The sequence below is a fragment of the Podarcis liolepis genome, assembly GCF_965112155.1.
Source record: "Podarcis liolepis genome assembly, chromosome: 11".
Classification (NCBI taxonomy): domain Eukaryota; kingdom Metazoa; phylum Chordata; class Lepidosauria; order Squamata; family Lacertidae; genus Podarcis; species Podarcis liolepis.
In genome coordinates this window covers 51479418-51506974 of record NC_139565.1, presented here as the reverse complement: position 1 = coordinate 51506974, position 27557 = coordinate 51479418, and the positions used below count along the sequence as shown (strand labels likewise).

Here is a 27557-nt window from a genome sequence, read left to right as displayed (position 1 = left end):
AAACAAAACACCCGTGGTGGATATCACCAATGGAGGCAATGGCGGTTAAAAGGAAAAACATGAGTACCAATTGGCTGACATATAAAAATTTATTAGAAGAACGAGATAACCAACTAAGACTAAAGGACTGTGACACATTAAAACATATCGGCGTAAACATATTGGCTGCAATATCAACAACTCAACAGAATTTTCAAACCAGATAAAAGGGAAAATGGGTTTTACAAGATACTTTCTGAACTAGATAAAGAACTCCTCTCAATAATGAAAAAATCTGTCTAAAATGTATAAATTATTATTAAATAGGCACCTAAAAGATGAAGAGGTCAAAGATGTAATGGTAAAATGGGCACAGGATTTTGGACACAAAATAATAATAATAATAATAATAATAATAATAATAATAATAATAAAATTTTATTTATAAGAAAGTAAGAATGGGGTGTTTTTTATAAATTACATGAAAAAAGGAGGTTCCCAGACCATCACATGGCTTAGCGTAGATTAAAATCCCACTGACAACCAGAATGTTTCTCCACACATTTAACAGCTGATTACAAATATTTAGAATAAGGAACTACTAAGTACGTTCAAGGGTAGCAGGAAGTCATGTTATGAATCAAGGAGTCAAGCCAGTTAGATGTAAAAAGACAGCTTGTACTACTTACGTAGAAGCGTAATTGAAAATGTTTGTTTTGTGGGTACTGTTTTCTTTTTTCCTTTTCCTTTTCTTTTCTATGTATGTGGGTTGTTGTTGTTTTGTTTTGTTTTTTGCATACTCTATGTGTGTATATGTGAAATATTAAAATAAATAATAAAATAAAATAAAATGGGATTATTCGGAGAAGTGTGGGATGAAGAAATAAATTTCCAAAAATTAAATACTATATGTGTTTCAAGAAAAATCTTATCTGGACAGATTGAATAAATATCCTATAGTCTTTAAAAAAGACAGAGAGCTCCAATCAGGTCTATTCAGAGCAGTTTCTATGTTCTGCTAAAAGTCTTTATTCAGTTTAAATTGTTGCATAAGAAGCTGGATAGGTGCATTCATCTGGTAAGGTGCAGAGCTGCAAGACAAGGGTGCCATGGCAGTTAGAACAGCCGTTTGCATATCCCTGGCTAAAGTGGATTTGCAGGACCAGGCTGTGAAATAAAACGTTGGTACTAGCAGTGCTATTAATTACCAGAGTGTAGTTTTAAAAAGAAGAAGTTTTGCATCCCACACCGTCTGATCAAATCTCACTCGTTCCTTCCTCTAATGTTCAATTCAGGTTCTACATGGTCAGCTATTATGAGCGGAGCCACAGAATAGCAGTTGGATCTCGCCATGGTTCAGTGGCCCTCTACGACATCCGGACTGGAAAATGTCAGGTAAATAAATCATTGTGATCTCCTCTCTGTAAACTGTGGAAGTTATTGAAAGGAAAGAGACTAGCTCTGCACCAGTTGACATGCTGAGTCGCTGGAACATTATGGATAATGCTAAGGGGGATCAATAGTTTAATGAAGGACTCAATGTATATAGAGTCTTACTGTTTTCATTTGCTGTAACCGAATGGCCAGCACAGATGGGTTAATAATAGCTGTCCGAAAAAAGCCGTAACTTCTCAAAGGGTATCTTGAGTGTTTTGCTTACTTCAGATACCGTTCCCACCCTGTTAATTCTTCTGTTTGAAGTAGAGCTGTTTTAGTCAGATCATTAAATATATACAAGCCCATATTTCTCAGATATATATCAAGGGTTTTTAAAGCAAGCACGATAGATTAAAAACATTACAAGTAATCATCACCAGAATGTAGTTGAAATTAACCTGCGACCGTAAGCACGATTACTACTAAGTTAATCACACTGTAAATGTACTTAAGATCAAACTGTAAATTTATTCCGCTGGGTCAAAACACACCAGGTTCTTCTACCAAGGCAGAAAAAACAAAAATGTCTAATCTTAAGAGACAGATACCAGCCTTCTCACATTGCTAGGAGCCATAAGTCAGGATCTTCTGATACTTATTTTTCCTTGTGTTCTCAAGACACACACATACAAACCTTACCTTCTTCTTCTTCTCCCTCTCTCTCTATATTTATATATATATATCCTAGCTACTTAGGGAAGAGGCAATCTATTCCAGTTTGCTCTCAGCTGCATTAAAAAATTACAGGCTAAATCTTCAGTTGCTTTTTTCTTAGTTTTTAAAAAATACCCTATTTATTTTAGAACGTGAGCCTCTGTTCTTCCAAAGTGCCATAGTTCTAGTGCTGATTTCTTCAGATCCCAATTACCGGGGAGGGGGGGAGGTGCAGGGAACTGTTTCCAGTCAGTGGCGCTTAGGTCCTGTGACCTCCACAGATCATTTTGGCAGGTCAGCAATGCCTCCCACCTGCCAATCACTCGACCTCACCCTGATGTCAGTGGAAGCATTTCCCCCTTTATTTCAAGCCACGCAGGCAAAGGGACATGTCAGATGGCAGTGATGGTTGCTCGTGAGTAACCAGTCAGGACTCCGACCTGTCTTTTACAGGTTTTATTTTGGTGCAAAACTATTTACGGTGCAGAGCCACAAGTTCATGTCTGCCTCAGTCGCTAGCAGAATCCAGGAGTGGTCGTTTCTGGGTCTTCCCCCAACATAAGAGCTTCATCACCCCCAGCCTTTTCCTTACTTCTTTGCGTTTTACACCTCTGCGCAGGGTGGGCAATGGAAGGGGTCTGCTTCCCTCCTGACAGGCTTGGCCAGGAGCGGTGCTGAGGCTCCCAGCAGCATCCTCTGGTCCTTTCCCCTCTTCCTCACTGGAGGTGTGGCTTTCCCCACCACAGGAAGGGGAACTGCTTCACAAGATTTTCGGAGGTTCCCTGTAACCCATCTGCCCCTCTGCTTCCCTACCCTGTTCCGATGGCAGTACCCTGACAGGACAGATCTTGGTTAGCACCACCAGCCAAGTGATTGCCAGCACTTGCAAAGGCGCTGCCTGCAAACCCCACTTTCAGCAGGGAGCTCCATCTTTACCTGCCCCACACCTGACATCATATATGATGTCAAGTTGAGGGCAGGTGGACGTGGCTTGGGGGAAAGAGCTTCGCTTGGGCCAAATTTGCCTGCAGGCTGGAGACTCCCAGCTGCTGCTCGAGATTATTTGTCTATGTGTTATAAAACACACATCTCATAAGAAGAGCATCTTACTCCCATGCTGTCCTTCACTGAAAGAAAACCCATGGACTGGCAATAAATAGAAGTGCAATTTCACATTCCAATATGGCCGGTACTGACATCTGACAATTAATATCAGAGGAAACACAAATAGCTGGTCGTCTTTTGGCGTCTCAGCTCCTCTTTTGTCAGGCAAAAGAAGGGATTTTATTCTCTTATCAGGAGATACACGTGATTGATCCATCTTGAACTAAGGCTTTTCAAGCATGAATGACCTCAGTGGTCCAGAGGAACCCTCACACATGGTCATGTTCTCACATAACAGTGAGCCAAAAAGCTTCACTTTATAAAGCAAGCTGGTACATACATACAACACAATTGCTTCCACTTCAGTCCTCACCTTGTGCTGACAAGTAAACAAACCAAGATGGGTAGAGCTTAGGAACATGGTTTGTTACTCCCAAAAAAGCCACAACCTGTAAGCCAACAACAAACCATGGTTTAAGACTGGCTAACAAATGATGTTTCTATTCTCATTTGTTTTACTCTCTGTGCCTTCCCCCTTTATTTCAAACAATAGCACAAAGAAGAGTTCATCCTGTGTCCCTCCCTCCCTCCCGCAGTTAGTTTGCTAACATGTCTGCAGGGTAAATACAGTGAGTTTTATTTCCACCACTAGTTCTAGAAAGCATGGCTCCACATTATGGATTCTAAAATGTGCTTTTAAAAATGTGTCTGTGAGTCTAAAGTAGCTAACAAAGGTCAGAGGTGTTGATGGACAGGCTGGGCAAGTGCTTACAGCTACATCTCTGTATGAATGGCTGAATCTGCAATGAAAATCTTCCCTCTGGCTTGGTTTGCCCTTGGTTCAGTAGACATGCTGGAGTATCTTATCTCCCTGACTTTTCCCCCCTTTCCTCCCAGCAACCTTTTAGGATGCATTCTGTGTTTCGGCAACGGGCAGCTTGAAAAAGGCAAATAACTGGCTTATATTTGTACCTTTTAGCCAGAAGTGTTTTGGGTTTTTTGTTGTTGTTTGACATGGCACCATCTTTTAAATGACTACAACTAAATCCAAGCCTTTTTAGGTAATTCGCATGAACAGCTCCATCAGCCGGTTTGGCTATATTCACAGGGAAAGGATGTTTGAGTGGGGAAAAGATGTTCTCGTTGGAAGTACACTCAAGGACAGACTGATTCACACTATTATTATGGTCTGGGGTTGTGTAGGCACAAATGGGCTTGGAGGGAATGCCATGGGAACCACTCCATCTGATCACTCCCCCACCCCAAGTCCTACTCCGTTCCCCCCCCCCAACATTTTCTGGGGGGGGGGGGGAGGTTCAGTACAACTGAAATGGGTCCTCTTGAATTAGTTTGTTTTTACACAGGGTCCAACCAAAAACTTTTAAAGCTTTCGTTGATAGCTTGCAGTGTAAAAATCATCCGGTGATTGACAGCACTACAAAAACATGGATCTAAGTCACAGGTCCTCATGTGCATAGGCAGACAACAAAACTATCAACAAATTATACAACAGAATAAATGGTAGTTTTCTTTTCCATTTTTCAAAAATGCATATCTAACGTTCTCCTTTCGCCATTGACCAGGAAAACTTCTGGTTGCTATGTAAGGGATTTAGGGTGCGCTAGATTTGCTTTTGAGTGTGTGGCAAACAGGAGGGTTGTGTGCAACACTAGCAGATCCTACTAGATAGAATGAAAGTGTCAAGTGAGGCTCCTTGTGATCTTGCCGCTTGGAACAGAATGATATTTCTCTGTCCAGACTTTCTGTACTTCACAGAAAACATGGAAGCAACATGTCTTATTTTGTGCTGGATGGGGGAGAAAGACCCCTATCTTTCCCTGATTTCTCTGGCACCCCAGGCACTTGGGTGGGTCTTTCACTTGTCTCCAGGCTTTGGAGACTCTCAGAAGCAGCAATAAATTAGCTCACAAAGTGAGGGGTTGACTCCCCTAAGTCCTCTGCTCTTGCAAGAAGGCTTAGATGAATGTGTGAGAGTTGTGGCCAGAAATAATGGCTAACTACCACTAGGGTTGCCACGTTTCCTCTCCTTTTTTTCCATCACGTTGCCATACATCCAGGTTTTCCCTGACATTTTGCTGATTCGGGAAAATCCCCCCCCCCCGATGCCATTTTTACACCCGAAAATCATGACATGTCAAGAATTTTCCTGACGTATGGCAAGCGTAACTACCAGAAATCCCCAAACTTAGGAATTCCCTACAGTCAAATGACTTCATGGTGCCTTTAACAACACATTAGGCAAATTCATGGAGGATAGGTCTAGCAGGTTCTATTTCCTTGTTGTTGTTGTAAATTTACCTATTGGGTTTATCTACCTGGTTCACTCAACATTTTCTCAAAGTGACTAATAGCTATGATAGTTAAATGCAACCCACTTATAGAATCATAGAGTTGGAATAGACCACAAGGGCCATCGAGTCCAACCCCCTGCCAAGCAGGAAACACCATCAGAGCACTCCTGACCTCTTAAAGACCTCCAAAGAAGGAGACTCCACCACACTCCTTGGCAGCAAATTCCACTGTCGAACAGCTCTTACTGTCTTACTTATATTCAGAGGTAGGGCACCACTGAAGATCTACTGCAGCAATGGGGATCCTTTGGTCCTCCAGATGTTGCTGGATTCTGATATCCATCCACCCCAGCCAGCATGGTCAGTGATCACTGTAGTTGGTCACAGGTTCCCCCAGCCCTGATCTACTGGAGAGCTCTTGTCTTCATGCCCAGCTTGTGAGTTCCTGGCATGATCCAACTGGTGTCTGTTGGAAACAGAATGCAGGTCTGAATGAGCCTCTTCATGGTCCAATAAGGCATTTTATTATTATTATTAAAAACAATAACACAAAGAGATGTGACAAACATGTATCATAATCTTCATTTTCTGGGAAAAGGTATTTGCAGCATCTGTTGTAAGCTAGGTCCCTGCTGGAAACGTTAGTGTCACTGTAAACTTAACTGCTTATCCACACTGGAATATGGGACGCATCCCTTCCTGTAAATAAAGTTCAGTTTGAAGAAGGGAGTTCTAGCTGCTTCCATTTGACAAATGATTTCAATAGGTTTGTTGTTAATTATTTAGTAAGTTGGCAATTATAGGAGCCCGTTGGAGAACTTGTTAGCTGTTGCTCTCAGGAAACATGTGGTTCTCCTGCTCCTGTTCTTGTAGTCGCTTTTGAAATGTTGTGGCTCCCAGTGGCCACATTGGGTGTCTGTTTGCACCTAATGTAGTGCAGATGTCAGTGGCAGAGCTGGCAACTGCCCCAAATGAAATGTGTAATTCACAGGTCCCCAAAGAATCCAACACTTCCTCTTATAAATATGACACATCTTTGTTGCAAGCGAAGTGCCTTAGTCCCTACGCTGATACTAGATTTCAAGATTTTAAACTTCTCGCCTTACCCTGACGCCAGAGTGCAAGGGAGAACAACTTGTCTGCAGTGCATACAGTAAGCCTGCAACTTCTGCAGAGATTGCATTCCAGGGATCGTGCCTAAAGCCAAACCTGCACAGAGTCAAAACACATTGGGTTCAATGGCAGGTGGGATTGCCAAAGTCATTTTCCCCACCCCCTTTTAATTAATTAATTAATTTTGCCACACATGTAAAACTGAATGCGCTCAAATTAAATGGGCGTAAGTTGCCGGCTTGCTGTACACACATGCCTTAAGGTGAAGCTATACAGTCTATTTGTGCAGCTACGCTGGGTTTGGAAGCAGCAAATTGGGATCCAGTTTATAACCGTGCTTCCTCCTCTGGTTTGTAGCCCACGAATGGAATTGTAATACTGTGTAATGCTCGTGTTGTGTCAGTAGATGTCAGTCTAGTGCAATACGTAGAAACAGAATATATGCATTAGACTCGAGTAACAAAACATGTGTATTAGACCTGTTCTAGCCTATAGAACAGTTGTTCTTTCCATCACTATTTATGGCAGAGAGGTCCTTGGCAGATAAACTTCTTGTGTTCTGCAAGTGATGCTGGAGAAGGCCTGCTGAAATGTTCATGTTCAGCTCTATGCAGACTGTAAAGCCAGTTCTATTTCTGCATGGGAAATCATGCCAAGGAAACAAGCCCACATGAAAGGTTCGTATGTGGGCTAAATTACACTGATTCCAAACCTAGTCACCATGTTTTCAGTAAGGTTTGCATCATGGTGCAAATGTTTGGATACTGCAGTGTTAAAAATTTACAGCAGGGGATGAGAACCTATGTCCCTCTAGATTTTGCTGAACTACAGAGAATCCTGTGCTGTGGGCCTCTTCAAATATGCACTCAGTCCCGGAATGACATCCCCTCACTGTTAATGAAGCCCCATTGAACAGAACTATCATCTCCTAAAAACTCGCCATTCCTCTTGGAGCCCTATGTCTCATGTTCTTCAGTCTCCAAATGTGTTGCTTTCTTTCATTGCAACCAAAAGTGTAAAGCCAATTATTCATATTGCGTCCCAAAAGTCTGCATAGGAAAGAACACTGTTTCAATTTCTCCTCTTATCCCAAAGAAGTCTCAGTATTGTATACCCATTCCCCCGGATATTATTGGAGAATATACCGTATTTTTCTATCTATAAGATACCCCCTATTTTGGGGGACTCAGATTTAAGAAAATGAGGAGAGATGGCCCCGTGTATAAGACGCCCCCTAATTTTCAAAATTATTTTTAGGGAAAAACCCTAAAAAAAAAAATTAGGGAAAAACACAGAAAAATACAGTAATTAGAAATGTAGGTGAAAATAGCCAATGCTGATTTAGGCTGTACCCTTTTCATGTTCTCTAAATTTTAGAAAATGAGAATACTTTGAGATGGTGGGCAAGGGAAAAAGTAGTGACAGCAAGGAGGCAGGGGGGTAACAGCAGGGCCATGAGGCTACAGGAATGTGGGTCTGAGCAAGTGTCCAGCCATGCCTATCCTTAATGCTTGCCCTGTCATCAGGGAATGGATGGGCTTGTGAGTGCTGAACATGTAGGTCACTTGGGGATATTTACAGGTGGGTGAGTCATGGATGAGGGAAGGAAGGCACTTGATTGAAAATCTGGCTTTCTTGTTTTAAAACATTGGAAAGTTATCTGCAGGGAGGGTAGTCCTCGGAAGTCAAATGCGGCGCTCATCTCGCTTTATTGGCCAAGGGAGCCGGCGTACAGCTTCCGGGTCATGTGGCCAGCATGACTAAGCCGCTTCTGGCAAACCAGAGCAGCACACAGAAACGCTGTTTACCTTCCCACCAGAGCAGTACCTATTTATCTACTTGCACTTTGACGTGCTTTCGAACTGCTAGGTTGGCAGGAGCTGGGACCGAGCAACGGGAGCTCACCCCGTCGCGGGGATTCGAACTGCCGACCTTCTGATCAGCAAGCCCTAGGCTCTGTGGTTTAACCCACAGCGCCACCCGCATCCCTCTTAACCTGAGTTTAGTTTAGTTTAATTTTGAACTACATATCCAAGAGTAAACAAACCTATAATCAACTGCCTGGAAATCCATTATATATTCCATAGAAAATTCTGCTGGCACACAGTGTATGAATTCAGAAGCAAAGCCCACTGGGGTTTTTTATTATTATTATTGGGGTGAACTCCTGGGTAAGCGTGCTCAAGATTGCAACTTTACAATAGCACAAGGCTGTTGTTACAAACGGAACATTTTATTGTTATCGTTATTATTTATTAAATTTGTATACTGCCCTATACTAATAAAATACCATTGCATGTCTCAAGATACTTTTGTTTAGCATGATATTCTGTTGATGCAATTAATTAAATTTCTTCTGCATTAAAATAAACATACTGTGTATCCTTTCTCTCACCTCCATGAGGGATGTACCTGCTCTATAGGACTTCTTTTAGTTTTTTATGATTCTGTAAAAAGGCAGGCAATGCCCCAAATCATTATGCTTTTTGCTTCATATTTTAGTGATATAATTTAATGGCATGTAGTGAAAACAGTCTGGTGGGCTTTGCCTATTAGTCATAGCTTCAGTTAACACTCAGTCCTCCATACATTCTTGGACTGTGTATGCATCAATTCTTCTATCAATTTTTCATATACAACCCTCTAAATCATATTCGGCAGTAAGCTGACAGTACATGTGTGTTGTTGTTGTTTTAATTATTCACATCACCTTGGGTTTGTTAGGTTGTTTTCATGTTCTTTACTTTGTATACATATCCCTCCAAAATGCAATGAATTATTTCTGGTGTGTGAAGAAACAAACTTCTGTTGTCTGAACAAAGGGAGACAAAAGGTTACTTTAGCTTGGGTTTTTTAGAAGCAGACCAGTTGTTTCTGTATGCATTCTTCTCCCTTTTCAGCACATTTTTAATCAGGTCCCGAGCAATGATGGCTCTATGTTGCAAACTTGGAGATTGCATCTAGTGATTAATGCCATGATGGATGCAGAGAATCACCTTTTCCTTGAGAAATAATAAATCAACATTTATTTCCAATACATTTTTTGTTTGGTTTTACTGAACGGTTTCGTAAAATTAGCACCACGTATTTAAAAAAAGTAGTCATTTATTAATACTGTGTGCAAAATATTGCCTCTGGCAACAATGATCTGCATTGCAATATTATCCTGTTATGTTGATTCATTAGTTTTGTAACAATCTGTACATATAAATCTATTAACCTAAGACTGTTACTCCCTACTTAATTTTAAAGGCAATTGATCGTTAAGTGTTGTTTTCTAAATGGGCAACTTCAAAAACTTAATATTGTGATTGCCTGGTTGGAATCCAGGTAGCAGCTGGGGGGAGGGATCTTTAAAAGATCTCTCTCTTAAGAGTTCAGCTGCATTCCTTTTGGTATTGCACGATAAGTATTCAGAGTACATACCATTTCCTGTCTTACAGTCATCGCTCACTGTTTAGATCTGTTTCCATTGGACTTTCATGTTCTGTACCTTAGATTTCTTTTCTTTTCTGCTACAAACGTTGGTGTATAAAATGCTTTTAATGGCAGTTGCCTTGTGCTTTGCTGCAGATGAAGTTAGAATTCATTTCATTTTTAGGGTGCTTTCCTGTAGTGGTGGGTAGTGTATTGTGGGAAGTGGAACAAGGCAGTGTCCTTCCCATGGCTGTATTGATTTGCCCTTCAGCTGTTTGCAGTGCATAGAGAACCTAAGGCCTTGTTGTTGATTATCTACACAATGTCTCTGTGAACATTATTGACCCATTGCTGCTTACTGCCTGTGGCTCTTGATTTTTCACACCGTCTCCATGACACTCATAATAAAACATACTATCTTATTGCTACTCGGCTCTGGAAAGCAAGTGATGTAGCTTTAGTACAACTGCTGCATTTCTGGATAACATTTATTATATGTTGGACAGAGACCTATAGCTGCTTTAAGGCTGGACATTGTGTGTTAGATTTTAGCAGATTTCCACACTTTGGAAGAAAAATATTGTCGCGGTTTTGAAGAGGCGAGCTTACGAGTTGTGTCGCTGAAAATGAAAATGAACTGTGTGATTATTGCAAGTGATTGCACAATATCGCTAAATCAACAGGCACTTCATAAGAGCTGAAAACACACGGTACTCAGCCTGGCGTTATTTGCAAGATGATAGTCACTTCAGTGGCAGTGTTTTGGCTTTCACTAATTGGCTGTTGGGCTCTGCTTAAAAAAAGAAATAAAAAGGTTTGCCTCCTACTTTATTCAGTGATTTGTGACGAAACAGCATTAGACTCCTATCCTTACTCGTTTTAAACTGGGATGATCCCGTAGATGTATATAGGAATATGTTAGGAGTACAGGACATGGTTTGATGGGCATGTCTGTTTAGCGCTTTAATTGATCACTGTGGCCCATGGTTTAATTCACACCATGGCAAAAGCATTTCAGTTTATTTGTATGGGATACCCTCCTTAAAATGTTGGGGTGCTTTTTTTTTAAGTAGGTGAGTGCACTGTGCTATTCCTGTTGTTTATTGGCGATGCATTCGAAGCCACACTAGGCCTACAGATCTTTTAATAGAGTTACTGCTGTCATATTAATTTACTTATACATTCTAGAAAAATATGGTTTAAAATTATGGCCTTCAAACGCGGTCATAATTTTGTTCTTTTACAGCATTGTAAAATTGCTTTTACAGCATTGTGGTTTGAGCACTGCTTAAATCATGTATTCCTTCCCTAAATGCATAACATGCTTAGCCTTATCCACTATGAATTTGTCTACCAATGGTTTCCAGTATTGGAGGCAATATGCTTCTGATTACCAGGATCGCAAGCCAGGAGAGGTCTTTTGCCCTCATGTCCTGCTTACAGGCTTCTCATGAGTAGCTGGTTGGCCACAGTGAATATAGGATGCTGAGTTAGGTGGACATTTTCACTGATCCAGCAGGGCTGCTGCTCTTATGCTCTTATTTCAGCTGGCTTTTCGAGTCTACTCAAGATTTGCAGCATAGTAAAATCTCTCCACAAGTGGGAATGAGAAAGCGGGAACCTTGTGTGCTTATGGATCCTTATGCAGTTTATGGATGATTTCTGATGCATGCTAAACCATGTCTTTTATTATTCCTCAGGAGCACTAGTATTTTTCATCAGATCACTGGTACTTTCTTTTGGGTGTGTGCAGAACATCACGCCTTGGCTTAATAAACCAAGAAACGAAGAAGACTCATTTGCCAGATGCAGCTGTTTTGCTTCCCACTTTGTGCAAATGAGCCAACAAAACACGAAAGTATTCAGTCTGAACCTAGAACCTATGGCTAGCATTAGCTTTGGAACAAGCCAGGCTACAAAGCCAATCTCAAACCATAGTTTTATATTCTTGCTTTTTCCAAAGCTGTTAACCATAGTTTCCTGATTTGGCCATAACTAGAAACTATAGTTAATCCAAGAGGTATTGTTTTCCTTGCCAGCTTATGGAAGGAGAGGTTGTAAATTGGGGAGTGGGTGACGCAAGGCTACTTCATATTAAGCCAAGATGTTATCTTCCAAGTGCAGCCACTGAGAGACTGTGATAAACAATTAAATGGACTTCTACACTCCATATGCAGACCCAATGTAGGTTTGTAAACTCTTGTGCTGACCTAACAATGGATAACATTAACATGAGTCCAGATATAATGTGGCACCATTGACTCCAAATGGTAAAGGGAGCAGGGAATGTGTACACAAGAGAGGAGGAGTACAAGACCTTATGGATTTGATCTTTTACACAGATCACAGTGTGAACTGTTTTTACACTTTATTATTCAAGAATTCTGTGGTGTCCTGTGTTTTTGACATTATCTATAGACAACGTTATTGCTTCACATGTGGTATATGCATGTAGACTCTACACCATAAAGAAGCAGCACTAAGGCCAGAGGTTTTAACGAAATACTACCCCCTCTTCTGAATTCACAATACGGGTTGCTCAGTATTTTCCAACTAAAGCAATAAAGAGGCAAGTAAATGAGTTAAATGGACTTTTGAGTGTCCACACTTCCCTCCTAAACGCTTGTCTACTTTGATTATCCCTGTGTGTTTTCGAAAGCACTTATTGCAAATATTTGCATTCCAAGTCCAGTTGGTAAGGAGTTAGCAATCTCAGGTTTCTGTGAATTTACATTTAAAAGAAGCCTGAACAACAACAACAACAAAATCTGTATCGTCAAATGATAATGAGCAGCCTGGATTCTGCCCAAAATCACACCAGCAATTATTGTAACCCTATAAAAGCCTTTAGGGTTTCTATTGACCACAAAATGTGGTCATGTATTCTTCTGCTCATGCTTATGCAAACAGTGTCTTCACATGTTAACGATTCTGCTAAATATTTGAACTACAGCTACCCTGTAGTACATTGCAATGCACCATGTCATATGCTCATGGAGCCATTTCTTGTCCTTCCTGAATAGAGGGTGTTCTCTAATAAGAAGGTGATATGTCGTTGCAACCTTATTTTGAATGGCCAAATGTCTTATGTGTATGCTGGTCTGCTTCTTCTGAGTCATAGTTATCAGGTATTGTAAAGGTTAAACCTTATCATCTGTGCACACACACACACGGACACACACACAAAAAGGTTGAGGTTTCATCAAAAACTTCCATCCTCACAACCTGTCGGCCACAATTTGATGATTATTATTGATTATTTCACAGCCTTTCACTCACTCTCTGCCACTGCGGCCCGCCTTGATATACAGATAGGGCTGCAGTCCAGCTAAAATAAGACTCCATCTTGATAATGGACTGAGATGAGATATTGTTGTTTGATAAAGATAATTGATGTTTCACTGTGAATTGGAAAGCAGTTCCGAATTTACCAGGTCCGCAAGCGTGTTCTATCTGCAAATAGGCCAAGTGTTTACAGAACAGAACAAAAGACCTGGATTTTGACAGACCATGTTCTGTGCGCTTTAAAAGCATTTGCCTATTTTTCAATCACTGACTGCATTTCAGACAGCAAGAAAATATATAGGGGGATGCACCCAACCATCCACTTCTTCCCTTGTACTCCTTTTAATTAAGTACTGGATTATGAGACTCCTTTTTGCCGGATCAGGCTGCCTTTAGGTGCCGGCTGAATATAATGTTTTCCTAAGCACACATTAAATTTCCTTTCCTTTCACAAAACCATTGACAGAACCGACGATTAAGTGTGGGAATTTCCACTCCACATATCAGCTGACGCATTCTTGTATAGCACGTAATTACTGTTAAGTGATTATATGCCTTTTGTTGGCCATGTCTGTTTTCAGCTGCTAGATTTAAGTTGATTAAGGTATCGCTCATCTTAGGTGCTGTTCATCCGATTTCTTTTAGTCTTGTTATCACCTTCATAACCCCTAATTAAGCAATAAGGCTTGACAGGGAGTAGGGTTATCATCAGATAATGACACCCCAAGTGTGTTAGAAGGCGCAAGGTTCAGCTGAGTGCCTTTAATCCTCCAGGGGTGTGATTATCTCATGATAAACATACAGCATCACAGCTCATTGATATTATTGCAGTCCGCTTGTGCCACTCATATTGGTACTGAGTCTCAACATTTTCACCCATTTTTTTTCCTTCTTATTGTGCATATATAAAAGCAATAATTGGTCAGCAGGACTGTGCAAAGGCAGGATGTGAAAAACCGCGTTGGCACTAAAAGTTGAAAGTTTTAGAATTAAATTCAGAAGGGAAAACGAAAGGGAAAACCTTGGCTTTTTAAAGGTAAAGACAAGACATAAAAATGAGGCAACTTGAATGCCAGAGAGCAGGCTGATGTAATACTGAGGTATTCTTTACCTTCAATGGGCAGCCTACTTCATAGGGTATCACAGTACAAGATAGGGTTTCTAAAAGATTCGTCAATTGGACAATAGTAAACATTCAGCTAATCGTGGTTGGAAATTTACATTGTTGCCAGCTGTAACAGTGTTTTATTTGATTGACCAGAATTACTGCTGGAACTGGGGTAGATCCTACAATCTGAATATTGTGGGATTTGGAGATATTTTTCTCTGATTTTCGGAAACATAAAAAATGCTCTCAATTCACTGAGCCTTCAGAACAGAGCACAATACATATCCATTGTTTTTGTTGTGTGTTTTTTTTAATGCCATGGCTTAGAATGTGGAGGTAGCACAGTACTTGGTAAGATCCACCATAAACCTTTATTTGATTACCTGGGTGGGTATTAAAAATTGGTCTGTTGTTTGGCTAAAGTGAGGAAATGTTTTGAGTTGTCAGCCACATTCAGTTAAAGCCTCATCATACATGACATTATTTCTGCAGGTAGAAAAATCACCACAAGTACATGGTTCTGAGTCCTTGCAGCAAAATAGATGTTCAGTCTACATTTCATAGTCACTAACTTTTCAAGTCAAAACATATTTACCAGGTAGTAAGTCCCACTGAGTTCTGGGTGGGATCAGAAATTCCATTGGGATGCATTGAAACAAATAGGAACTTCTCAGGCAAAATACATGCTAATGTTTTAATTTAAAAAAATTCACCATTGTTTCATGCAAATCAAATTTCATTTTTGAGGTGTTCCCATTTTGCAACACTTTTGCCATATCGCTAACTTTGAGGCAACTTAAGAGCACTTACCACTTCAATTGATATGGCTTCCCCTAAAGAATGCCGAGCATTGTAGCTTGGGAAGTATGCTGAGAACTGATGTGAAAGAGGTCCACACCCAGGGCTTTTTTTCAGTTCCTGCACCCCTCAGGTGGACACCATTGCCATTCTAAGAGAACAAGGGATGTGTTCAGACACACACTGATAGACACACACACATGCGCGTGCACGCACACACACACAGACTTGCAGTTCCCAGAATCCCTCAGAAGAGGGAATGTCTGTAAAAATGTGTTTGTTTGTAGTGTATGGAGCAGGCATAGGCAAACTCGGCCCTTCAGATGTTTTGGGACTACAGCTCCCATCATCCCTGACCACTGGTCCTGTTAGCTAGGGATGATGGGAGTTGTAGTCCCAAAACATCTGGAGGGCTGAGTTTGCCTATGCCTGATGTGGAGTATATTAAGGGAGGATTCACCAGTGGCAGCCAGAGGTGAATAATAGTGGCTCCTGCTCCTGCTTATTCCTTTTGTGGTGAAAACCATAACTAGGAAGAGGGTGTGCATGAGGGAGAAAGGGCAAAGGTGGTGAACCAAATTCTAAGGAGTCAGGAATTTGGAAGTGGTTTAGAATAGTCGATAGTTAGAATCGGCGAAACCTTTTGCAATACCAGCAACAGTGTGACCAGAAGCAACAAGTTGAGAGTTTAGGGTTTATTGTCAAGATCATAGATCTTAACAGGTAAAAACAAACTATTGTTATTTCAGTGTTCTATAAAACCAGACGGCGTACACAAACAGCCGACATACTTAGTCATCATTACAGCAGTCAATCACACAACACATGAAAAGTGTTGGCGCACCATTTTAAAGTGCTTAATATTTACAGATCTCTAAAGATTGCATGAAAACAGCAACATAAGAACAATAAAGCAGTATAATAAAAGCAGAAATAACATTATAAAACCCAGTAAAACAATATTGGAAAAACAGGAATCGGATACTAATGGGGGTCAGGGAAAGCCTAGGCAAAAAGATACGTCTTTATAGTTGTTTCTGTTTATAGTGGGCAATTAATGCTTACTTTTCTGTCGAAAAGTAAACTGGGTTGAGTATAGGTCCATGTAACCTTGTGGACCAGTACCAGCGAGAAAAAGGGAAAAAATGCAGATGATGTCTTTCAACGCACTCAGGCCTGGGCAGCACCTAATCTTTTTATAACCGAAGTCTAGTCTGGTGTGGAAAAACTTTACAGCAGAAAGACATTAGCAGAAGTTCACTGGTATTCCTACAAGATTAGGACTATAGCTCAACTGCAAGATTGCATGTAGAAGATTCCAGGTCCAAACCCCAGCAACTCCCAAGGGAAAAGACCTCTATGCAAAACCCCAGTGAGCCACTGCCAATGAGTGTCAGAAATACCAGGTGAGATGGATGAACTTGGTATAAGGCCATTTCCTATGTTCCTAAACTGTATCCTTGCAGCCAATGTGGGATTCACATTTTCAAAAAGAAATGTCTCGATCAACATGGGTTTGTCCCTTATGGCCAGTTGCTTTAAGCATGATTTTCTCCATTTGATTTTCCTCAAATTTATTGTGCTTTAAAAACAGCGTCAGTTAAACATATTCCTTAATCTTTCCAAGGATGACCTATACTCCTAGTCTAGACATGACCTTTGCAAGTTACAACGTTGTTTCCAAGGGGCTTGTCTTCTCTTAAGGCAAAGCAACTGCATGGATTAAAAAAAACCAAATGTTTTGCCTTCTACCTGGACCATAGGAAGATGCTTTATATAATGAGCTAGACTGTTGGTCTGTCCAGCTCAGTATTGCCTCCAGAGTTTCCAGACACAGGTCTTTCCCATCCCTACCTGGAGATGATGGCAATTCAACCTGGGATCTTCTGCATGCAGATCAGATGATCTACCACTGAGCTTTGGTGCTTCCCCATTTTAGGTTGCACTTGCCCAGCTGTTTTGAAACGGATCAGATGTTCCAGCGCTTCTGCTAGCGCAAAGATTTCAAAGGCGCCGATTGTGATTTTGGTTGATTTGGAGGGTTGTTGCAAACAGAATGAACAATGGGAGGAGGGAGAATCATAGAACTGTAAAGTTGGGACCTAGTTGGAAGTGTCACCTGGTCCAACCCTCTGCAATGCAGGAATCTGAACTGAAGCATCCGTGACCGATGGCCATCCAACCTCTGCTTAGAAACCTCCAGTGAAGGACAGTCCACCACCATCTGAAGGAGTCCGTTCCACTGTTGAACAGCTCCTACCATAAGGAAGTTCTTCCTGATGTTTAGTTGTAATCTCCTGTCTTGTAACTTGAAGCCCTCCATCAAAAGATGCCTCCCCACCCCCAAAGGCTGGATCACACTGCTTAATCAAAAGCCTTCTGTAGACAGAAGGAAGTTTTCCGTCCATTAAATCTAGATCAAACACATCATTACATTGTGTAACTTTATAAAATTGGTTTTATATTGTTTTAGTTTACATTTTTTCTCTCTGTAAGCTCCTCTGAATGTATATTAGAGTGGCATGTGATGTGGGTTAATTTAATTATAACGCCACAGTATGTGTGTGTGAAAGTGGGGAGTTGGGGAGCAGATGTGCACAGACCTCAAGAGAAACTGCTATGAATAAACTTGTACGCTTCTGGGAATTGATTATTTCAAACAGTGCAAGGAAGTGTTGGGTGAAGAACTCCCTTACACACTCATAAACACACCAAGACCCTTAGGTATATGTTCGTGAATTCCCTTAGGGTCTTGCTGTGGGGTCTTACAAAATGGCCTTTCAAGAGAGGATATAGGGTCATTTGAAGGCTGCAATGGAACTAAACCTTTTTAATCCCCATATCAAACGATAAACGTTAATCCAAGTAATTTACAGCATGCAAGAAAAATCCCATTTGAAACATTTTGGTAGCATGAAAGTAGAAAATGTGTGGATGCCTTTTGCTGCTTGGACAAATAACTGATGCTAAGCATCATCTTGATGTATTAACTGTTTTTAAAGGCATTTCCTTTCAAAATGCACAGCATTCCTGCCAGGAGATAGCAGGGTGGTGGTGTTGGTCTGACTCTGTTTCTCCCCCCGCTCAGTGCTTTAGTTCCCCATTTAATGTGAGGGGTTGAAACAGTTGTTGTTTCCCCCTCCCGCCTTCCTCTCTCCTTTGCTTTATCCAGTTCATTTGAGGTTTTGCCTTTTGGGGCTATCTTGTATGGATTGTCAAAATGCCTTGGGACACGTTACTGTACGTGAACTGCGCAACGCGAGAGCAGATTGCATGGTATTGACCGGCAATGCGGGAACGTGGATGTGCCTTATGACACAGCTGTTGGAGGGGCTAGCAGTGCAGACAAGCTGAGGTTGCCGGCGTGTGATCGCATCAATTCGGGGGGTGATTAGAGAGAGCATAGATTGTTAAAGCATAGCACCTTAATTCTCCCCCCACCCCCCAAAAAATTCAGCTTGGTAGAGCAAAGTTTGCTTCCAGCTCTTCTTTCCCCCCCCCCATCCCCAATAAAGGCATATGTAGCATTTCAAGAGAGCAAGCACCGAAAAAGCAGGCTAGCATTAATTATCCATAATTGATTTTTAAGCATACTTTTAAAAAGTAGCATATTGTCGTCAGTGTGTGCAGTACTTTAAATAACCAGAAGATGCACAGCTGTCCTCAAAGGTGCTGCAGTGGTTAAACTGTGAGAAATTCGAAAGACAAGCTTCAGACAAAGGAAGTGTTTTTTTAAAGAGAGAGAGAGAGAGAGAGAGAGAAAGAAAGAAAGCAACAAGCTGCAAATATCATCATTCCAGGCTTAAAACTTGATGTCAGTATTTACTGTGCTCCTCTTCCAGCAACACAGTGGCACGCTGTCCCAATGGAGATCATTAGATGTTGGAGAGCACCTTTCTCTTAGACCCCAAGCACCTTATTGGCTTCTGCTTCTGTCATGCCTGGCTCTCCGTGTGCTCTGAGCAGCCTGGGGCCCGATTCTGTAAGGAGCCACTAGCATTTGCTTACTACCACAAGGGAGGCCCGACGTTAACATTTTCCACATTTTGAAATGGGGAGCGTAAACCGCCTTGTGACTTCTGAAACAAAGCCAGCTTTGCCTCTCCTCTTCCTGCCAATGGCCTCCATGTTGGAGACAGCCTTGCCTTCTATGTATGTGGTCGGTGGGAGACCGGCTCGGGGCAGGATCTTCCATATTGTTTTCGTTTCGAGGTAGCAAGATTCAATTAAATAGTTAACTCTGGTTTGACACTTCTAATTCCTTATTCATGTAGCTGCTGTTTGCAGAGTGTTGTCTGGGTTGGAACTGAGCTACACAAGCAGCATAGCAAGCTAGGAGGTGCCAATTTCAATCTTATCAGTCCAATGGGCAGCTATGCATGGGGGGGGGGGGAGCGAACTACCTTATTTATTTCCAGGAGCAGATTCCTGAGTGAATATTTTTGAAGCAGCTTTTAGTGGTAATTGGGTGGCAATCTCTTAATTGATGGCTTTAGGGAAAGAAACAGCCATTATGTGAATAGCTTCTTGGGGGTGGGGTAGCATTTAAGGGTGCATCTCTAGAATGTGCAAGTGCTGTACCAAAAGAAGCCTCTAAAAAAGCCAAATACAACAATATGATAGGTGAGAAACCTGCTCTGCTGTTGTTCTCTGGGGCAGTCAGTTGAGCCGCCTTCATGGGTACCACCATTGCTTCCATCTTCAATCCAGAAAGTACCAGGGCAACATTGAAAGAGTGCAGTTCATCCCCAGATGCTTGAAGAAATAAACCCTGAAGCAGAGAAAACAGCCTGGAAATATTAGTGGTTTTAAGGACTGTGTGGCTTTAAGGATCTCCACTAAGATAGAGATGAGGAACCTGTGACCTTCCCGAAATTGTTGGATTCCAACTCTCATCTGAGAGCCAGTGTGGTGTAGTGGTTAAGAGCGGTAGTCTCGCAATCTGGGAAACCGGGTTCGTGTCTCCGCTCCTCCACCTGCAGCTGCTGGGTGACCTTGGGCCAGTCACACTTCTTTGAAGTCTCTCAGTTCCACTCACCTCACAGAGTGTTTGTTGTGGGGGAGGAAGGGAAAGGAGATTGTTAGCTGCTTTGAGACTCCTTAAAGGGAGTGAAAGGCGGGATATCAAATCCAAACTCTTCTTCTTCATCTCCCCCAGCCAACGTGGTTCTCATTTTCTATGGTTTGTTTTTTCCTACTGGTTTCTCTTCAGATCGTATAAATCTTTCGCCTTTTAATTTGATAATGATTTATTGTAATGGTTGAGAGCGAATTTACGTTTAATTATTATTTGTTGATATTTTGAGAGTTAATTTTAATTTTGTACTATTGTGTTCTACTGGATTATTCCTTTATTAGATAAAGGTTGTTTGTTTTAAGTCATTTTTATCATGACTTATTTGCATTGGATGCATTAAAAGATCGTTAAAAGAAATGAAATGAAATATCCTGAATTCCCCCCCCCCCAAACTAGGAAGCTTGCCACTTGTGTCATATGTAATGATAAAAGAATAGCTACCAACTCCTCTACTATGTGCGATTTTAAAAGATGCTGGCATAGCACTACAATGTACTGAAGGGTGGGTAACTTACATTTAAAATAAATGAACAAAAGTTTCACAAAAGCTGTTTAGGTAAGCTTTTAATGTTTAATAGGTTATTGTATTTTAGTGTTTTGTTGGAAGCCGCCCAGAGTGGCTGGGGGGACCCAGCCAGATGGGCGGGGTATAAATAATAAATTATTATTATTATTATTATTATTATTATTATTATTATTATTATTATTTGTAGCTGCTATCCTAATCCATGCGGGATTGTCACCCATAAATTATAATTATTTGGATAACTGTGTTTCTTTATAAAATTAACTCAAGTGACCAATAACATAACATAATAGTAAAACACAGGGTGGAAAGTCCAAATTTCCCAAATCACATGTGTGCAATAAAGCCAAGAGCATGAGAAAACAATCCAGCAGCAAAATGGGGAAACAGGACATTGACCCGTGCAAACACTGACCCCAGCAAAATTAGAATTTCTTAGCAGATCACCTGAAGCTTACGTTTTGGTGTGTTTTTTTATGTTGGAAGCCACCCAGAGTGACTGGGGCAACTCAGTCAGATGGGCAGGGTGTAAGTAGTAGTAGTAGTAGTAGTAGTAGTAGTAGTAGTAAACCAAGCAAGCTTTTCCAGAGAGGAAGGTCCACAAGCTGGTGGCTGCAGTAGCAAAGGGACTGTTATGAATATGGTTTCCAGTTGGGGTGCGAGTGGTGGGGGGTACTGGGCTGCCTGTCTCCATATGATTCTGCCTGGTTATTAAGATCTTCTTCAGAGGTCTTTTCTCGGGCAAAAGAGAAAAAAGCCGGCAACGAACAGGGATGGGGCCTTTTCTGTGATGTTACCACAGTGATGAAACTCCCTTCACAGATGTGTTTGCATGATGTCAATTTTAAAAGGTTTAAAAGCAAGCAAACAAATGAAAAACACCCAGTCATTTGCTGCTGCTTTTCAGTGGATTGTGGCGATTGTTCTGGCTGCTATTACTGACTTTTACAGCCTTACACTCCGGGAGGAAGGACACTTCTTCTTTTTAATTCTGCACCCCCAAGGCCTTCCCCAGCTGTGCTAGTATATAGCACTAGAGGGCTCAGTCTGAAACCTTAACATTTTATTGCTATAATGCCAGGGAGTGGGTAACTCTGGACAGCAGTGCAGGTGGATAGTGTCCATTTTTCCTTTTCTTCCTCCTTCAAAGTGGTCTTTTTCATCAGGGCATGGATTCCGTTAGCTGATCTGGGCTTCAGCAGACCAATTCTAACTCTCTTCAGTCCTCCCCCGCCCCCACTCTCTACTGACATTCAAAGATTCTGTTTCTCAACTTTCAGACTAAATTAATCGACCCATAACAGTCCGCTAAACATCTGGTTCCTTTAGACCCTTTCTCCCCCTGCCCCTGCCCCCAGGGCAAAACTCAGAGCTTCCTATAGAGTTAGAAAAGCCTTAATAGTTATGACAAGTAGGGTGGTCATATGCCCTACTTTGCAGAGGACAGTTATCTGTTTGAGGGGAACTCCATTCCAGTCCAAGAGGGACTCTCAAAGATTAAGAACTATAAGGAAGAGGAAACCAGGAAGGTCCTTGAAGCTGACCATTGCCAGCACCTGCAAGAGCAAACAAAAGTAACCTTTTTCACAGTTTTCACTATGACGAGAGGTATTTCTATTTGAATGATAATAATTAAACAGAGATCTCCCAATGTAGGGATCACTAGCCTTCCGGGGCTCATGGGCACATATGCAAGATGGAGAAATTGCTGTAGGCACCACATATATACAAACACACACACAACAAGCAAACATAGCAATTTTCAGTGGGGATAGAGAACCCTGTAAGCACCAGAGTCTGGTCCATATGTTCTCCATATGCTGGTCCATATGTTCTCCTAGTGACTCCTGGTATAGAGGCACATTTGCACCAGGCAAAGGATGTTAAGGGGGTGGGGAGTAAGTGGGCACTGGTTTTCTGGCAGTTCCATATTGTTCAGTAAATTCAATATTATTGCAAATTTCATCTTATTTTGGAATTAATAGATTTCTGCACATTTGGTACCCTGGAGTCTGTGACATCAAAGGTTAAGAGTTCCCATTTTAAATATCCAGCCATTTTAGCCCATGGTCAGTTCACATAATTCATTTTTTTAAAAAAAAAAGCCTGCAATGTAAAGTAGAGAAAACCTTAGTTCAGCCAAAAATAATTTAGCGAGAACAGCCTCTTTGCCTTGGCTTATTCAAGTGATACATCCTAGTGCCCTAGTTTGATCCTTGCCTCTAGAGCTCAGAAGAGACCTCAATTAAAATGCTTCCTTCCCCAAGATGAGTTGGAAACAAATAAGATTGATTTTTTTAAGGGCGAAATTTATTGGAATATCTCTTTGAAAACTGATTTGCTCTACGAGATTAATTGCAAACGGTTGGAATTGCTGTCTAAATAAAATGGCATTCTGCTTTATGGGAAAACACTTGACCAGAGCTTATGGGTTAAGTGGTGCTGAACATTTATAGCCAAATACCTCTTTCTCTTATGCCGTGAGCAGTGTCTTCATGAAACATGACAATCTGCAAACTTGATCCTTGAAACAGAAGTTCCCAGAAATGCTTGGATGGTACAAGCAGATGCACAAGTGATTTCCTTTTCGTTTGTTTGTTTGTTTGTTTGTTTCCAGAATAATGTCCACAAGCGGAAGTTTGGCGAGACATTTGGCACTTAGATGCTGAGGACTGGTCATTTACCTTATCTCTTCTTACTTCTCAGGAGATCATAACTTTAATCTTTTGGCCGCACCATTAATATAAAGATTAACTGCATAAATTGCTTGTGTACCAATGTTCCTCATTTCAACACAGTGCCAGCCCCTCAACACCTCCCATTAAAGATTGGCCAATTGAAATGGGGAGCTTTATAAACTTGCAGAATTTCTAAATAACTGGCTTTAGAATTACCTGATACTGGACAACAGGCTGCTTTGAACTTGCACAATTGTGGATAAGGATGAAAGAGCAGTTTTAGGGCACACAAGAGTTTCCCATGTGTCCACCAGAATGCTTTGTTTTTTTAGTGACAGTTTCTCGTATCTCATCACAAGTTCCTTTTGAAAGTCTCACCAGTTTCAAAAGCAGTTTACCATGCAAGCTGGAGTTAACTGCCCAAAGCCTTGAGCGTGTGATAGTAGCTGGGTTGTTCTTTGCATCCGAAACATATTTATTTTGTTTTAGTTCTTCGTTAAATAATCCTCTACAGCTTCTGTTTTATTTTTTGGAGGTTTCTACTCTTAAGGTCCTTGCGGTCCTGAGTCTGGTCACAAAGCCTATTCTAATTAAGCAGAAACTAATGTCTGGCTTTTGTGTTGGAAATGTGGCTTTAAAAATAAACTGTGAAATTATTTTATTGTAACAATGCACATCAAATATATATACCCTTACCTAATAAAAAAAATATTTCGCAGTCCTCAAAGGCCATAGTGAGGCTCTTGAAGTCCTTATAATGCAGAAGATCTTGATTTCAGGAAATAGTTGTATTTTCAACTTAGATGCTTTTTCAGTTTACTGTTATTTCTTACATACCATGACTTCCACAGAATACTCCAAATATATAGTATAATATAAAATGCCTATAGCCCTCTTGAACTCCATCAAAAGATCAAGGTAAATATAGCAACAAATTATCCAGATATGCTCTTTAAGTAAGTTAAACCGTGGTTTAAATTTATATAGAGCATTCTCCAGTCCTGTAAATCACATTGGTTTATATTCTTTTTGAGTCTTATATAAGAAATGGACAATAATAAACTAGGCTTATGGACTAGTGTGCAGACACAAAACTAAAAATCTTACTGCTTCTGAAATACGATTTTATGAGCAATACACTTGGTTGCTTAAGTGGGTTAACATTTCCCCCCCCCCCCTATCTGTTTCCAATAAAGAATAATGTGCTTGAATTATGAAGCCTCATATAAGCATGTATATTGCCATATTTCTGTTCCATGTTTATTATTATTATTTTTAAAAAAGAAAAGAATAAAATGCTCTCGAGCTATTCATTCCAATGAACATCAATTTTGTGGGATTGATGGTTCAAGAAAAAGGAGTCTTTGGTGATTTACAACAGCTAGGGCATGTAAATTCAAGATCATTATCCGTCTGATTAGGAGAATGGGATGCATTTTGCCAGTAAATTGTTTGGGTATTCATTATGGTGATGGTGGTGTTCTGCCAATTCTCAGTATTATATTTTGCAGTGCACAGAACGCTTCCTAAAAAGTTAAAGAGGTGCAAATGTTTTCATGGTTCTCTGTTTGCTTCTGTTTTAAGTGCATGCTGAGTAATATTTCAAAACAGCTTTTTTTAAAAAAAAAAAAGTTTGGAAAACATCACATTAGCCAGTTGTTAATTCTGTTGAATGGTTTCTTTAAATGTAAAGGTTCATCATTGTTCCACTCCATGTGTATGTCTTTAAGGGGCCGGAGCAAGGGCCAGAACTAACGAGACCCAGCTTTACAGCTGTGAAACATAGCAGGTGCTGCTGAGTTGTATTTGATTAAGGTGTGTCAGCATCTGGGTGTAGTATATAAGGAGCAGCACCTAGCTCTCCCATTACCCTGGGGGATGGGTTGGTGGTTGGGTCATGTTTGTTTGTTAATGGATTTAGTGTAAATGGAGTTTTTGTTTTTCTTATTAAAACCTTCTTTAAGTTATTTTTGAGTCCCTTTTTAATGCATGGTCTCCCCAGCAAGCTCTCTGCAGCGCTACCATACTGCAAAAAGTCAACATCTTTGGTTATGGGCCCAGCTGCTGAGTGGATGACTGCATATTTTTGGACTCTGAGAAAGGTTTGAAAACTCCTTCTCCTGTTAGCGTAGTTTTTGTGGGTCTGGAAGAGTTCCAGAATGGTTGACCGGTTTCCTGAAGCTGAGAAGGCTCTGGTCTTCCCACAGCTAACAGATGAGAACTATAGTTTATGGTCTTTTCGGGTGGAGGCGCTTTTGACCTCTAGAGAAGTATGGACCTATGTAACTGATGACCCTCCTGACCCTGTAACTAATGCTTGGTCGAAAGGAGATGCAAAAGCCAGGGCGATAATTAATTTGGCAGTCAGCGACCAGCAAGTAGTCTATATAAGAAATAAGAAAACTGCCAAAGAAATGTGGGACAGTCTTGCAGCAGTGCATGTTAGAAAAGAGTCAGCGTCTGCATTGACCTTTTTCAAGCAGTTGTACCAGACGAAGTTGCAGCCTGGTGGAGATTTGGCAGCACACTTGAGAAGTCTGGAGGCAATACGCGCCGAGTTAATTCGAAGGGACATGGAGATACCTGATATTCAGTATGTTTTTATCATTCTATGTTCCCTTAATGAGGACTTTGATGGTATAGCTAGCCAGATATCTGCTGTTCCGCCAGCACAATTAACTGTGGAAGGGGTAACGGCAAGATTAATGGGCGAGTTGGATAGAAGGGAGGCTTGTGCCATAAGCACTCCTGTTTCCAGAAAGAATGAGGAACGCCATATGCAAACCTGTGGTGATACAACTGCATTTAAAGCTGCAAAGCGTTGTTGGTTCTGCAATAAGCAAGGACATTTTGCAAGGGACTGTGGAGCCAAAAGAAAGCAAAGTACTCCCAAGCCTGTTTCTGTTCGTCAATCACAGTTGTCAGCCCAGCAGCTGGCATCGTATAGTAGAGACAGAAACGAGCCGCGAGCTTTTCACGCTCGGACTAAAGATCGTAAAAGAATTAAAGGTGCCAAGTGGAAGTCTTTTGTTGTCGACTCAGCAGCATCTCAGCATATCTGCAATGATCGAAGCTTGTTTATTTCTTTCGAAGAGGAAATTGGTAATGTACATTTAGCCAATTCACAAGTCTTGCAGTCGCTTGGCAGGGGTACCGTTAAACTTGACTCTTTAAACATAACAATAGCGAACTGCATTTACTGCCCGACAGTGGACAATTTATTGTCAGTAAGGTGCTTTGCCCGTCAAGGCATAACTGTGCGTTTCTTAAAGTCTATGTGTGAGTTTTTCGATGGGAACAAACGTCTATTGTATGCCCGGGAATCTGATGGTTTATATAGACTGTATTTTTGCACCTACTCCCAATCGCCTATAAATTGCAGAGCAGCACAGTTAAGCCAGGGGTTGAGGAATGTAAGACCACATTCTGGGTGTGTCCACATGGCGCACAGAATTCTGGGACACCTGAATTTTGCTGATGTAATTAAGACAAAGAATATTGTCAATGGCCTCAACTTAAAACCATGCAAATTCTTTATGCAATGTCTATCCTGTTGCAAGAATAAGATTAAGGTTGCACGCAAGGGTAGGTGCTCAGATAGGAAAGTAACTGAGCCATTTGAGCGTGTACATTGTGATTTAGTTGGGCCACTCCCACCATCATTAGGAGGTTCAAAGTACTGGCTTACTCTGATAGACCAGTATAGTAGATATTGTTGGACTTATGCAATAGCTGAGAAGTCCCAAGCATTTGAGAAGTACAAGGTTTTTTGCAACTGGGTAAAAACGCACTTTAACAAACCTATTAAGAACCTGTTTTCTGACCGGGGTGGGGAATTTGTTTCTGAAGATTTTGAGAAATTCCTGGAAGCGCAGGGGACTACTCATGAGTTATCTTGCCCCCGAAGTCCCTGGCAAAATGGGCTTGTTGAAGTTGTGCAGCGTGACTTGCAGGCAGGGGTTAAAACTTATCTGCACGATGCTAATCTGCCCAAAGACTTTTGGGCTGAAGCACTCCATGCTTTTTGTTATGTTAGAAATCGCAGTTATCATTCTGGTTTAGATGTCAC

The 27557-nt window shown here is 41.1% G+C and overlaps 1 protein-coding gene across 4 annotated transcripts in view; it reads left to right on the top strand.

The window, feature by feature from the left end:
• WDR7 (WD repeat domain 7) overlaps positions 1 to 27557 on the top strand; it is a 217669-nt gene that overhangs the window by 167957 nt on the left and 22155 nt on the right. For all 4 annotated transcript variants that reach the window (XM_083465680.1, XM_083465678.1, XM_083465679.1 and 1 more), the window contains one exon: positions 1275 to 1374. In XM_083465680.1, coding sequence (XP_083321806.1) covers positions 1275 to 1374 — 100 coding nt within the window. The remainder of the gene's footprint in view (positions 1 to 1274; positions 1375 to 27557) is intronic.